The 14,829-nt window shown below is 44.5% G+C and overlaps 1 protein-coding gene across 1 annotated transcript; it reads right to left on the bottom strand.

Annotated features, from left to right (window-relative positions):
* Positions 1-555: 555 nt before the first annotated feature.
* Positions 556-14,443, bottom strand: LOC306789064 (segment polarity protein dishevelled homolog DVL-3-like). Its single transcript, XM_079284835.1, has 15 exons — positions 13,881-14,443; positions 10,829-10,898; positions 8,561-8,676; positions 7,951-8,063; positions 7,454-7,589; positions 6,684-6,774; positions 6,472-6,541; positions 6,102-6,241; positions 5,725-5,801; positions 5,525-5,592; positions 5,284-5,433; positions 3,761-3,892; positions 3,314-3,481; positions 3,000-3,203; positions 556-1,833 (listed from the first exon to the last, which is right to left on the bottom strand). The coding sequence occupies exons 1-15, from the start codon at positions 14,039-14,041 to the stop codon at positions 1,478-1,480; spliced, it is 2,052 nt and encodes a 683-aa protein (XP_079140961.1). The 5' UTR covers positions 14,042-14,443; the 3' UTR covers positions 556-1,477.
* Between the last annotated feature and the right edge of the window lie 386 nt (positions 14,444-14,829).

Here is a 14,829-nt window from a genome sequence, read left to right as displayed (position 1 = left end):
TGACCGGTGGGCATGTTGGCATGTATTCAACTTGCTTAGTTAAATGTTCTTGAGTAACACAGCGGTGTATTCCTCTTTAGCTCATCGGACAGCTGCTCTTTGACTCCCACCTTCACTGAATGGAATTAGGAAATAGGAATTTATTTTTCTTTTCAGCAAATGGTTGTGTGGGTGGTCTTTTTTTTTTATTCTGCCATGCAGAGTCCATCTGATCCAACTCTACTTTTTTTGTCCAAGTTTAATCAAACTACCTCTCTACAAGAGTCTCCCCCAGAACCACAGGGAACATTTTTGCATAAGGTCATTCAGTTGTGAAGCAAATCTAAATGAACACAGGCTGATCTCTTGCACACACACACACACACACACATCTGTGCAGCAGATTGCCTAACCTTCACATTCCTAATCTTGGACAGTCTGAATTCCACTGCCTTTAAATGCAAACATGACCCCACAGACCATGAAAAAACAAACACAAAGAAATAAACCCGAAATGGCTAATTATGGCTTCACAAACACATGTACACACTCAAATAAAAACACAACACACAGCAGCAAAGTTAAGTCATAAAACTATATTTATAAATAAAAAGACATTTTTTCCTTGATAAAAGAGTAGTGTGAAAGACATGGTAAGAATTTGTTTCCCCACTATACATTATCACAAGACAGAGTCTGAAAATGCTCTGGGTTAACAGATGAAAATGCAGTTATGCAGTGTAAAAATGACTCTTGAAGCTGGATGCTCCTGTTTAGCGTTTAAAAATTAAACTAGTTGTGACCAACTACATATATAATAAATGAAATGCATTCTTACAGTAAGAAGGACCGTCTCTCTCTCTTGCACTACATACACATGTTTCCATTTCTTTCTCTCTTAAGTCAAGCAAACATTTAAAAAGTCTGAATAAGGTTAACAGTTAGTGTTCATTTCGGGTTATTATGTTTTTCTTGTTAAGAGGTCAGTGAGTTGGAATTGAAAGAACAGAAGGAAGGAAAGAGGCTTCTTGCTCTCAGTTTTGATGTGAACAGCAGAGGGGGAGGACAGAGAGTATTAAGATAAGGGAGGTAGAGCAAAGAGAAGAACAAATGAAAAACATCCGTGTAGAAAAATGCGGCGTCATCTTCCTCCAGTTGTCGGTTTACACCGTCTCACTCCCTCTCTTTGCTCTTAGTCCTTACGCAAACTCTGCCCCACTGAGGAGCGGAAACGGAGAAAGGCGCTTTGGTTCCACCTTGAGGGGGGGGGGGGTTTCTTCACTGAAGAAAGTATGGCCACTAGTACTACGAGGAAGAAAAGCACAAAGAAAGAGGAACATTTTCTCTCAACAGACAACAGTTCCATTTCTGCTTTTAGGAGAGTGGAATCATGGCCTTGGTTGTTGTTTTGCAATCTTCCCTCCCCCGTATCCTGTCATGCTGTCCTTCTCAGATAAAGCCCCATCTGCGACTTTCTTATTGGCCTAAGACACCAGTGTTACATCACATCGACAAAGAATTCCCCGGCATTGCCCACCGCCATGCGCAGAGACTGGCGTGAGGCGGTGAGCTCGGGGGGCACAGAGGTGAGCTCTCTGCCCGGTGGGGCGCCAGGTGCGGCAGTCGACAGTGGGGGCTGGGGGGGCAGGCCGGGGGGCCCGTAGACGAGCCCCGGAGCGTAGGCTATCGAGTGGGAGTTGGCACTGCGGTGGCTGACAGCGCTACGGATGCTTCGTTCACTAGGGGGAGCCGCCGAGCGCTCACTTGGAGCTCGGTGGCTCCTGACCTCGGTTTCGCTGCCACTGCCGCCGGACTTCCGCCCCTCGTTTTTACTGCAGTTGGAGCCGCTGCTTCCTGTGGACAGAGTAGAAGATGCGATTATTATCCAAGCGTAAAACACACACAAACAACACGTTTCGTTCATTCAATCTGAGTGACCCATTTGAGCCACTCACTCCCATCTGGGTGCCAGTGAAGTGACGCAGGCAGGCGTGACCCAGTTTGTGGGAGACTCTCAGGAGAGCTGCATGACTAATGCAGACATGCGAACGGAGCATCCACTGCCTTTCACAGGCCAGACAGCGCAGCCATTACTGAAGGCAATTACATGTTTTCATTTTATTACCACAAACAGGCTGCTCGCTTTAGAGGAGTGTTCTTCAGACTGACGGATTCAAAACCAGACCTGCTTCCACGCTTAAAGGAACATTCTGATATTTAGATTTTGTATTTATACTTGTTGCCAAAGACAGATGAAAAGGTACATGTTATTTCTCTGTGTCTTTTAGACGGGACTAGCTGAGCACCAACTGTGAAGGCTAGAGAATAAAAAGCAATAAAATAACCATATAGCAACTCCAAAATCCACGTTGTATCTTGTAACCTGGTTAACTATTAGCAGTACATTCAATGTTCGTGTGCAACCAAAAAAAATGAGGATAGGACATCTAAGATGCGTTTTGCAGAAAGTGGGTCCAGCTGCTGTTGGTCAGTAAATATATTCATTGCGTAAGCAAACTGTTCCTAAAACCACAACGTCTGGTTTTCTATTTCTACACATGTTAAATACACAAAACAAACAAGTAAACCCGGCAGCTTCGGAGCTGTTGGGTGGAATGTTTTTCATTCTTCAAATGACGAAGTTATTCCCTTCATGCCTTTGAAGTAAGCTAATCAAAACATGCACTGGGCCTAGAACTGGAAAGAAAGTGCGGCGATCAAATTTATGTTGATTTTCCTTTTTGGATAAGACCAGATGTTGAACACAGCAAAATGTTTTAGGTTAAATTTGCACCATAACAAGAAATGCAGCAGTAGCTAGCATGAATTCATGTCAGTTACAGACTGGAACATCTTTTTACTGTTTCTGTGTTTGCCTCCGGTGAGCTCTGCCGGAAGCGTCATACTTAAGATGTGCTTTGGCAACATGGTGTTTGCAGCATACACATGGATGATGGAGAAGATGAATCCTGTAGTTGTCCACCAATACCCCAGAGTCAGTATGTTCTAACGGCACTCACCGCTGTGCTGGCTTCCTGCACTGCCAGCGCCTGGTCCACCATGGAAGGGCTGTTGCATGTCGTATGGGTGTAGAATGGGGAACTGGTAGGGCATAGTCATGGGCCAGGGCGCTGCCCCGGGGTGAGGCAGAGGGGGGAGAGTGTCCTGGTCTGAGGCGCCCCCGCTGGAACCATCGTGTTCATGGAGAGACAGATGGGTCATGTCTGAGAGAGAGAAAGAAGGACGGGTTTAGACTGCCACAGTACCACCCCACCTAGAGATGGAGACTTGCTTTTAATGACAACACTCAAAGCAGATCTGAGCATCCACTTACTGCCGCAGAGGTCTCCAAAGACGTAGTAGCACTGTTCAGAGAAGGTGATCTTGTTGACGGTGTGCCGGATGTAGCCGGCCTTCAGCAGGTTGCTGGCGTATTTACGGGCTTCTCGGCGATCTGAGAACCCCTCCACGTGATGGAAGAGCCAGTCCACCACATCAGAACCTGAGGACACAAAGACACACACTTTAGGCACAGCTCATCACATTCAATGACTATTTAAGGATCTAGAATGATATCCAAGATGATTTGAATCATCTATATTTATGTGACATTTATCTGTCCACAGGTGCTTCTGGACTGTTTTAGTCAGCAACAAAGCCACATCTTTTTCTGGATGAAATAAAGAAGACACTACTGCTGTGATATGCAACTTGGAGCAATAAAATGAGAGGTTTTCACTGAGACACTCTGTGATCACGCCCTCTGCTTTGACAGACATACCGATAAAGGCATTCGCGATGGTGATCTTGAGCCACATCCTGTCCCGCACCTCCAGACCTGACTCTGGGCAGGCCATGGCCTTCGCAACCGTTGCCATGTCGCTGTGGATGGACAGGTGGAAGTCATCGAATCCTGGGAAAGATCAGAAGACACGTTATCACGGGAGCTCAACCACATCCTCCTGTCAGAGTTGGTTGTTTAACACCACTGAACCTGCTTTGAATCAAAACCGCTGGTGTATTTGTTGTGTTTCCTACTAAATCAACGAGAGCACAGCTGCGTGCCATTACTGTATCGCTGACGATTCCAAAAAATCAGTTTTTTTGAATTTGCCCGAGTTAATATTTGGTTTCCTGTGGTCTGGACTGTAATGCGACAGATCATGAATCAGACTGAGGAGGCTGGATCTTTGTTTGAATTGGACTACAACTGAACTGGTCTTCACAAAACCGCAACAAAAGCCTGATCATAATGAATGAAATGTCCTCCGTAGAACACGATCACATCGTAACATATCATCTCAGGGAGCTTAGAAGAGAAGAGAATAAATGTTTGTTAATTACCTTTTGGTTTCCCTCAACCTGTTTAATCTATCGCCACTTCAATCAGTGATTTCATTTATTTCCCAGAATGCCTTGTGACCACCCCCAATAAAAGGGGTACGATCATCTTCTCTTGTGAGTACTGTACATATGACAGTTCGATACTTGTAGATTTACATTTTTCAGTTTTTAATAAGTTGTTAACAGGCAAAAGTAAATGATGGCAACAACTGAACTGATATTTTAGATTATTTTTTTTTGTCTCCAATAAAACATCACTGTTGCTGCACTTTAAATAACTTCTGGCACCAATACAGTTGTCCCATTATGCAGAGTGTATGAAAAATGCACCAGTAAACCAGAAACTGTAGCCAGAAATAAACAAACATGTGATCACTTGGGGGGGGGGGGGGGGGGGGGGTCATATCAATTTGGTCAAGAAAGTGTGTCAAGAGAGGACCGCTGTTTCCTGAGAGAAAAGAGGAACCCCCCCCGTTCTTCCAAAGATTACATGGAAGATGAAAGTCGTGAGTTATGGCTCAGTTTTGACAAGAGTTATTGAGCAGATGGCAGCTGTGAGGCTGTGAGGTAAAAGCTGGAACGGAGAGTAGTCGCAGGAATGCAGTGAGAGGGCAGGGCCACGCTTAACACAAATTTACTAACACGTCTGAGGAAGACACGGATACATCTGCACTTTATGGAGGACAGAGGGTGGGGGCTCCAGAATGAGAGCAGAATGATCATAAAGTAAAATCCAGAGTATCAACAATCCTGGAGGACTTAATGCCTCCGATCAAAGTAGGTTGAATAGTCAACTGTATCTAACAAAAAGCCAAGAGAAAACACAATAGAGAGGCAGAATATGTGCATTGCAACATCAAAAACTGTGATGAAGAGTTATGATGGGATGTAAGTTTTTTTGACTAAAAACACAGTGATAAGAAGCAGTAACAGGCAGCTGCAGCGGGTGACGAGACTCACGTTCAGTCTCGGGGATGGAGCTGCTGATGGAGGAGCTGGTGGAGGTGACGGTGCTCATAGAAGGGCTCATGGCATATGCAGGGTAGACCCCGGTCATGGCCGCCGTGTGGGACACCCACGCAGCTGGGTCAATGGGCCGGATTGGCTCGCCTGTTGAATTAAAGGTAGGATAAGCAGTTTGCATGGATTCATTTACTGAAATGAAAAGGACAAAAGGGAATAAGAGGAGACAAACACTCACTTCTGGGCAGAGCAAAGCAACTCCGAGGGTTTGGGTCCCAGCACTTGGCCACGGTCAGAGTAATAGGACTGGTCAAAAAAAACACAGACACAAAGAATGGTCTGAGCTTCAACTTTACTCGAATTCAGTCATGTTTTGCATCTTCTGTGTATACTCTGTGTGCCATACGCTTGCATCATGTGTGCCAGTTTGCTGCTCACCCTGGTTTGTGCACGATGTCCCTCAGTACTCGAACCGCATCGTCATTGCTCATGTTCTCGAAGTTTATGTCGTTCACCTACGGCGATAAAAAAAAAAGGCAGAAAGACAATCTCTCAAAGGTTGTAAACATACATCTGTAACATCATAATGTTAACAAAGACTGATGGGAAAAGAGGAATCGTAACAAAATACTAACACATGCAGTGCGTTTTGTTATCCATTACACATGGGCATCTGCGTAAAAGATATCAGGCAGGTACACAGGTATGTCAGACACACACACACACACACACTTTCCTGGTCCAAGTCCCAGGCATGCACAGACACACACCTGTCGCTCTCTCTTTGTCTTTCACACACGCATACAGACACACACCTGCAACAGCATGTCCCCGGGCTCTATACGTCCGTCTGCAGCCACAGCTCCTCCCTTCATGATAGAGCCAATGTAGATTCCTCCATCTCCCCTCTCATTACTCTGACCCACAATACTGATGCCCAGAAAGTTGTACTTCTCTGTGAAGAGGAGAGGAACAGACAATGTGTATTCAAGAGGGAAGTGGAGGAAGTAAAGACAGGTGAGGTCATCAACATGGAAGAAATGACCTACATTTGCATATTTCCCCATCTTGTGAAAGAAATGTTTGAACTCGGGCCAAGGGTGTGACTTCATAAAGAGGCGTTATTCTGAAGAAATGCACTCTCCATTCATCCCGACAAATCTAGTTGCATTCTGTGTGACTTACCCATGTTGAGAGTGACAGTGATGATGTTCAGAGACATGGTGGAGTCCGTGATGCTGCTGAACGACGAAGACTGGAGAGACGAATTATGGCAATTAGGAGGAAAGACATTAAATATGAAAAGAAGAATCAAAAGTCACAAACTAGGAGACAATTTTAACAAAGACGCCTGCGGTGAATGTGCAGTCCTGTACGTCCCAAGTGTGCCGTCTCACCCTGTCGATATTGGAGGCCTTGGGTTTCCGTCGGCGGCGTCGGTGTCGTCTCATCAGACGAGAGGAGCTCTGCTCTGTGGAACTGCTAAATCTGAACACGAGAAAAGAAGAAAGCTCATTGTTTTAGAGACTATTCACACGCACATGGAAAGGGTTGTACTATATGACCAAATATGTAGCGCTACTTGAATCAAAGTAAAAGAAAACACGACACATCATAGTGTGAATAAAAAGACCTGGAGAGAAATGTTTCCCCATTTAACTGGTCTCAGCATCAAATCGAATGTTACCTGCATAAATAAAAAGCCCCTTAAAACCTGTTTCCATGATGAGAGTGGTGCTCGCCAGGAGTCAGGAACAGCTTTAACTGTTTAACGGCATCCAACCCACATCATTTACAAGTTATATCCTGACAGATGTATGATCAGTGGCATCAATATCCAGACATTTCTTTCACATATACTGACGAAGCTGTTCTCCAGATCTGCATCAACGGGGGTAAAAAAACATCCTGGTAGATGCCTGAAGACTGAGAACAGCAGTCTTTAAAGTGGGTTGCAGATATTTTAACGACTCCTGGAGGAGAACCCGAGGGGGGGGGGGGGGGGGGGGTAACCACAAAAACCACCAGACAATTAGACTGTGCTAATCTCTGCCAAACCCCATCATATGTAATTGCAGACACATTGCTCGAGGCAAAATGCTTTGTTTCCTCACTGGGAACTGAACTTAATGAACAACAAGTTGGACAGCTACACAGGACGTCTGACCTGCTGGTTGCGTCGTCATCTTCCAAGTCAAAACAGGAAGTAGACTCCAGCTCGCTGCTCATGAAGGACGAGCAGCTGTCGTATTCGGGGCCCCCGCGTCCAATCGAACGCGACGAGTAGCCGTTCTGCCTTCCACCTGCAGTGGGACAGCGTTAGGGTCAGGATGACGCATGAATACACGGCATGAAAATATACATATTCTGTTACAAAAGATAAGAACTTAGCGTGTCAGTCAGGTGTGAGATTCTTCTCTTTAGGCTTATCTAACCTTGTCACCTGTTACTAAATAACTCTCTTCAAACCCTGCGTGTTCCTTATTGATCATATCGAATGGAAGTTCAAGTCAAAGCTTTTCATTTGTGGCAACACATTTTACTGATGCAAACCACCCCGTGCACGGTAAAACCCTTGAATTTCCCCCACCAGTTAAATGACATCGGTGAGTTGTGAGACACAATGCAGGTCAATGAGAAAAAGGAAGCGGACATCTCTCTGACCGTGGTCGTTGGTGTGTTTCCGTCGCGGCTTCTCCCGCTCTCTCCTTTGCGACACGATGGAGCCGGTCTCCGTGTCATTGTCCAGGCTGTCCCGACCGCTGGCTGCTACCCCACTTCAGACAGAGACGGTGCACAGACGGCAGAGTTGGTGTTAAAAAGAGAGAATTACACTACGTCGTTATCCAGAACGTTGAGCTCATTTAACAGCCACTTAAACAAATGTTTATATTAAAATCGCTTCTTGTCATAAACACAATACAAACTGTGTTGAGTATAAAGCCTTCGCTCACTCAGTCTGGTTTCTTTCTCACTTCCATCATGTGTCTTCTACACACTTTGCTTTATTTGCAGATGAACCAGACTGCGCTTACAAATGCTAAAAACACACGTTTTAGGAAGCATATTTAAGATCTAACAGACTGGCAACAGGAAGCATGAATAAGAGACACCAGTGCTCTACATTAACTTGCAGAATGAAGATAATCTAATGATAAAAGAGTAGAAGAAGAAAAAGGCAGATGTTATTTCTCACTCTTTTCTAATTTCTATTTCTAAATCGCACTCTTGCACACTAAAAGAAATACAGCCCACTATCTCTGAATATACTGACTGGTAAGAGGGTGGTCTGGAGTCTCCGATGCCCCCGGTCCTCTCCAAAGGCGGAGCCGCCTCTGTACTGTCTGCCACGGAGCCGGCATCTGTGTGGGCCCCGTCTCCAGAGACCAACTGTCAACAGACGAGAGAGTCAGGTCAGTCAGAGGACTGAGGCAAACACTCAGGGGAAAGAAAACACTGAAAGACAAGTGGGCAGCAGACCCACGCCGGAGCCCTGGTGTGTTTACACTACACCATGTCCAAGCACTGGGTGGTATGTCGTCACTAACTACAGGCTCGGCAGTAGTTATGGACCGTTAGGGACTAATGTAGAAATCTATTTGTTGTCTACTCATTTCCTGCTGATCCAAAGGCAGCTGTGGTTTCAGAGAGTTGTAACAGACTGTGTGCCAAGTTGTTATTTGTCTACCTGACAGTGTTGCCCAAGTAACCAAAGTGTGGAAAAAGTGGGATCCGACGGACCATGAGCGAGTTTTCAGGGGAAATGACATGAGCAATAGATTTTAACATTATGACATTCGGCCTTCAACATTACCATCGTCTTCCCTTTTTACTTGTAGCAGATTCCAGCGAACATTAGTCCGGCTCATTCACTATCTTTTTCGACATTCTGCCATAGCTCTGTAGTTCTTTGGCATCTTGGATCTTGTCCATGTTAGAAATGAAGCATATTACTTGTATGATATGCAAGCATGAACAAGCTTAAAGCAGCCTACACAGTTGGGTAAGAAGCTCACATGTGCTTGCTGTTTATGTCACAGCTACGACTATAATTCTTCTTTACTACCGTTTCTTCGGTGTAATGAGCAGAAAAAGACATTTGAACTGGAGTTCACTGGTAAAATTTAATTTTATACGCAGCATGCCCAGGTTGTGTCATGTCAGTGTCACCACACCCATCATGTTAATTACACATTGTCTACTTTATACATTGTGTTTGGCCATAACACACATTAGGGCAGGTTAATTCATGCTTGTTTTCATAAATAATAAATGATCTGGACTATGAAAAGTCAGATGATTGTAAAAAAGTGCCCAGGTGATCCCTGCAAATGTCTTTTTGTCTTGATTGACTAGACTGTCCATCAACTGTTTTGACTTGTCCGGACATTACACAGGTTGCTTTTTATCCAGTTTATACATTCATCGGGTTTGTTCCATTTATAGGGAAAACATGTTGGTGTGCAGGAAGGGCAGGAGTGTAGTTACTGCAGGAAAGTTGAGGTGCCCTGAGAAAAAGTGTAAAAAAAAGAATGTGATCGACAAAATCTGGTTGTCAGCTGACTATAAAGTACAACAGGCCACATTGAGGGTGCTAGTCTGTTGTGATGATGTGACGATAGAGAGCCAGGCCCTCGGACCCCAGAGAACAATCAATCACATGGTTGAAACAACAGATGAATGGTGGAGACAAACAAATGGACACACTGCAGCAGAGATAACGTTTCATTGTACATGGAACATTTCAACAACACACGACATAGTGGAATGAAAATCACCACAACAGAGCACACTGGGTTATAAACTCAAACATCTAATGATAACCCTGTGTTGATGACTCTCAAATAAAACCTTTAATTAGAACCACACTGTAGTAAATTAACCAAATGCATTAGCCGTTCACATCAATACACAGAGCACTCTCTCAACTGTATTTCCCCCAGCTTGTGAGACTCAATCTTCTTATTCGAGGACATGCAGTGAGGCTCTTTGTTACGGGGTATTTTGTTGCCTATCCTGTGATTTCACTTGTTTTAACCTAATTTCAAAGTGGAGGGGAGGAATGGAGAAGCAGCACCAGATGTCTCTTGTGTTGTGGAGACGGGAGAATTACTGCTCAGAGCCTCTAAATGAGATGCTGCACGCAAGTACATGTATGCAAGTAGGCATGTGTTGCGTGCCGTTACTAGCATAGGTGAAGACTTGTATGAAATTACTTTAAAATTATTGCAGCTCACTTTCTCTCAAGGTGCTTTAAACACACAAGGAGGGAAAAAGAGTGTTTGTATGTGTCTGTTGCTCGTGGGATCATTATGTGGTAATGATATTATCACCCAGACGAATGGGGCATCTCCCTAGAGACCAAGTATCAACGTGGTCACTGGCCAACAGATGGGAATCATTGTTATACACGCACGCAAACAGTTGCCACGCAGCCACTTAACCACACAAATACAGCCAACACAGACAAGTGCACAACAACAAAATATAAACAAGCCAGAAAATGACAAATTGAATGACAATGAATGCATTTCGAACCTACCCATGACACCACACGTCCATTAAAACAAGGCAGTTTAGCGTTGTCGTCAGATATTTCCTCCTTTACCACCCTGTAAAGAGAACAAAGCTGTTTCAGTAAACCGTAACCAACACAATAGCACTCTCGGGGCAATAAACACGAGGCAGGGGATGGGCAACACTTCCGACAGGACGGACTGACAACTGGGAAACCCAAAGCTGATTTAATAGTCCACTCTGAACACTGGTGTGACACACAACCAGTCAGAGATATACAATATTGCCTAATGCCACGGTAAAATGTCAGAGCTGATTATTGTGCAATAAAGTCAAAAAATGTAAATGCATCCCCTAAACCTTTCTGCAAAGATAAACCTGTTCCTTCATACTTTGCTGCCGATGTCAGTATTAACTTGATGGTAATATATAATCAAGTTGAGGAAAGAACATATTTAACGAATCAAGGAAAGCATACGAGCAACATGTTACCGTACACTTCAGCACTGCTAAACAAAATCTCAGGAGGACAGTCACGTCAAAGGAAGGCAATTTGTTCAGGCATTATATGTAAGACGTGTCTGTCTATACATCAAAGCCTGATATAAAAAAAGGAAAGCTATTGGCACTGAAATTAACAAAACATAAAAAGTATTTCCTGTACAAACATGGTTCTTCCCGTGTGTTTTTAACCAATTCGACTGGATTTCTTTTTTTTTTTTTTGCAAACCTTTCCAGTTAATCATTCTTCAACAGACTGTTTGCTTGAAAGAACCAAGAACAAACCAGGCATGCATTTATTAACCAGTGCCTCAGACGACCAGTGATGGTTAGCGGTGCCTTTCAGACCACAGTGAATAGTGATGGTCAGTGAGACGGTCTTAGTCTCTATTCCAGTCTGACCGGTTGGTCCATCTCTACGACCGTTTGGAGTAAGGTCTATTTTAGGGCTGGGCGATAAATCGATTTAATCGATTAATTCGAATGTGTGCTTTAAGGCGATGTGTTTTATTGAAAATCGAGAAAATCGCCCCCACCCCTCCCCCCCGTTGGGTTCCCGTAGTAGAGTGCGCGCGCATTGTTTACAAACTAAAACAATGGCGGCCAGCAGCTTCACTGCTGGCCGCCGCCGCCGCCACCTCACAACGACAACCCAGCATTTTGGAGACATTCACCAACTGTACTCCGCATGAGAAGAAGAGTGCCCGGTGGAAAGCCATCACGGATGCAGTCGCGATGTATATCGCAAAAGATATGGTGCCCATATACACCGTGGAAAAGCCGGGGTTTATTCACCGTCTCAAAGCTTTGGACCCCAGGTACGTGCTACCAAGCCGTAAACATTTTTCTGACGTTGCCTTGCCTCGGCTGTACAATAGTACACGCCAAAGGATCTCTGCGGAGCTGGAGGGGATGTCATTCTACTCCGCAACAACTGACCTGTGGTCCAGCAGGTTGACCCAGACACCGATCCACTTGACTGGTGGAAGCGTCACCAACTTAACTTTCCAAGGCTAAGTACTTTAGCAAAGAAATACCTCTCTGTGCCAGCTACAAGTGCCCCCTCTGAGAGGCTTTTCAGTGTGTGGGGGGGGGCATTGTTACATGCCACCGTGCATGCCTGAAGCCAGAGGTAGTAGACAGGCTTGTCTTCCTGGCAAAAAATATTTAGAAAAAACATGCACTACTGTTTAATACTGTTGGTTATGTTGTGAATGCACTTGATTTTGTTTACATGCACTTATTTACTGTGCAAAATATGTTATGTTGATGTTAGATCAGATGTTGCACTTTTGAAAATGTGAATGTTAAAGGGTCATATACATTTTATTTCATGCTGTGTTTGTATCAGTGTATTCAGTTAGAAAAGCTTACTGTAAAAAGTTACATTTGCACAGTTGTTTACAATGGAAGGCTACTATTTAATGCCATTTAATGTTATGTTTAATTAAATTTTATATTTAAATGATTCAGGCAAACAAAAGAGTGACCAAATACTTTTTGTATACTACAGGCACCTTTCTACAATGTTCAGGTTTTGTTTGCACTTTATTTTTATCAACCTACTTGGGAAAATCATCACAAAATAAAAGAAAAAATTGTTTTCAACAGCTTCTGTCATCTGCAAAAAATTTTGGGGGAAAAAAATCGATTTAAATCGTGAATCGGATTTTTTGTAAAAAAATCGGAGATTTTTTTTTTAGGCCATATCGCCCAGCCCTAGTCTATTTACAGAATAACCTATCCCTCTTCACAGCATGAATAGCTGTGGGTTCTCTCAAAACATGTCTCTCCCACTTGCAAATGATAAGAAGTTGTTGCCCCCACCCTAGTTTGAGTTTAGCCAAAAACAACTTTGGAAGTCTGGCTGATCTTTTCTTTTAAATAGTACCCCCCCCCTGCAGAAGGCACTGTCTGGAGGAACATAAAACGTCTACTCTTCCATCTATGTTTTAACACAAAAGGACGTGCTCATAAAGCTGCCAGGGTGATGAACAGGGCATTCCTGTGTCCAACTCTGCATTCCTCAGGCTAATAGACAACAACAGCGGGGGCCTGCTGGACTCACAGACTAACTGAAACTGGCCGTTTGCATCCTGACATTACGCCCAGAAAAGTACCATAACTACATTAAGCACCCACTGACAGCATTAACCGGTTATTATCAGTGTTATCAACTACCCCCGTTTACCACTTTACCTAATATAACTTTACATGCCAGTCGGGACTTTCATTGGGGTTCGTGAAACTGACAAAGACCAAACTTGGTCACACAAAGTCGAGGCACAGGCTAGTCACACGAGCAATGTAAACAAACGGGGTCGGGACGCTGACCAGACCTGCTAACGCCGCGAGCTCGTCGCTAGCAGCTAAGCTAGCTAACAAAGGAACTGCAATGCAAGAAGCTAGCTAACGATCGGCAGCCAGGTAACGTTAAAGCTGATGACAAGCCAGCGGAGAGAAGTAACAACCAAGTTAACGTAAATCTAGCTGCACTAACGTAAAACAAAAAAAAACCTGAGGGGGGGTTGCGCTGGTCCCATGTTAAACACAATAAACCCTTTAAAACAAGTTACCCGAAGTCATCGTCCATAGATTTGAAGAAGAACTTGTAATTTGGTTTCTTGAGGACATTTTTGAAGTCTGCTAGAGTGACTTTGTCCGCTGGTACCGACAGTTTCACCAGATACGGCGTCTCTTGGTCGTCGAGGTGGTAGATAATTTTGGTCTCCCCCATCTCGGACTGCGGCTAAGGCGAAGCAGGCAGGGTGCATCAAGCCGCGGGCCTGGCAGGCTCCCTCTCGGGCCCCGACTCCCCGTGGCGATGGTGGTCCTCCCGGTTCTCCCTTGTTGACCTAGCGTTACTCGCTGCGTAGCCCTGGTTCTCTTCTCCACGACAGCTACCGTTAGCTAACCGTATGCCTGCCTCTATACAAAATAAAGAAGAAGCACCTTGCTCTTCCAAAAAGCTTCCAACCAACGTCCGAAGGTTTGAATCGCGTTAGTTCCCGTTTGTATCCAACTTCCAATGTGCCGATAAAAGCTTAGAAATAAATGAAAAAACAGTTTGAAAACGCAGTAAAGATAAACAGTCTGTGAAGGGTCGGGGTTTTTTCTTCTCGCTAGCTGCCAAGCTCGGTACTTTGTTGCACACGAAACTGCTCAAAATCGTCCAAGCCTGTCTAGGAGGGGCGCCATCCACAGGAGAGGAGGAGAGTGACAGCGTTGGACATTAATTCCCTGTAAAGTCACCGCAGTGCATGAGCCGACAGAGGCGGTCACACACGCACAGGGCCATTAGGCCCCTACAGCCAGAGGGGCCACCCTTCTTCGGGACAGGACATTATATGACGTGGGATTAAAGGCTCAGGGAGAAATTTAAAAAAGAAATGTTGGTGAGAAAAAGTCACGACACCATAACCTTCCTTTCTTCTATACACACACTCTGGTCACAGGAGGGCTCCAGCCTATCTAAGTAAAATCAATTCCTTGTAGAATTTGGGTTGGGTGTCTTCAGTAATTTAT

This window comes from Melanostigma gelatinosum (genome assembly GCF_949748355.1).
Source record: "Melanostigma gelatinosum genome assembly, chromosome: 15".
Classification (NCBI taxonomy): Eukaryota; Metazoa; Chordata; class Actinopteri; order Perciformes; family Zoarcidae; genus Melanostigma; species Melanostigma gelatinosum.
The sequence above is the reverse complement of the archived record's forward strand: the minus strand, read 5'-3'. Positions and strand labels throughout refer to the sequence as shown.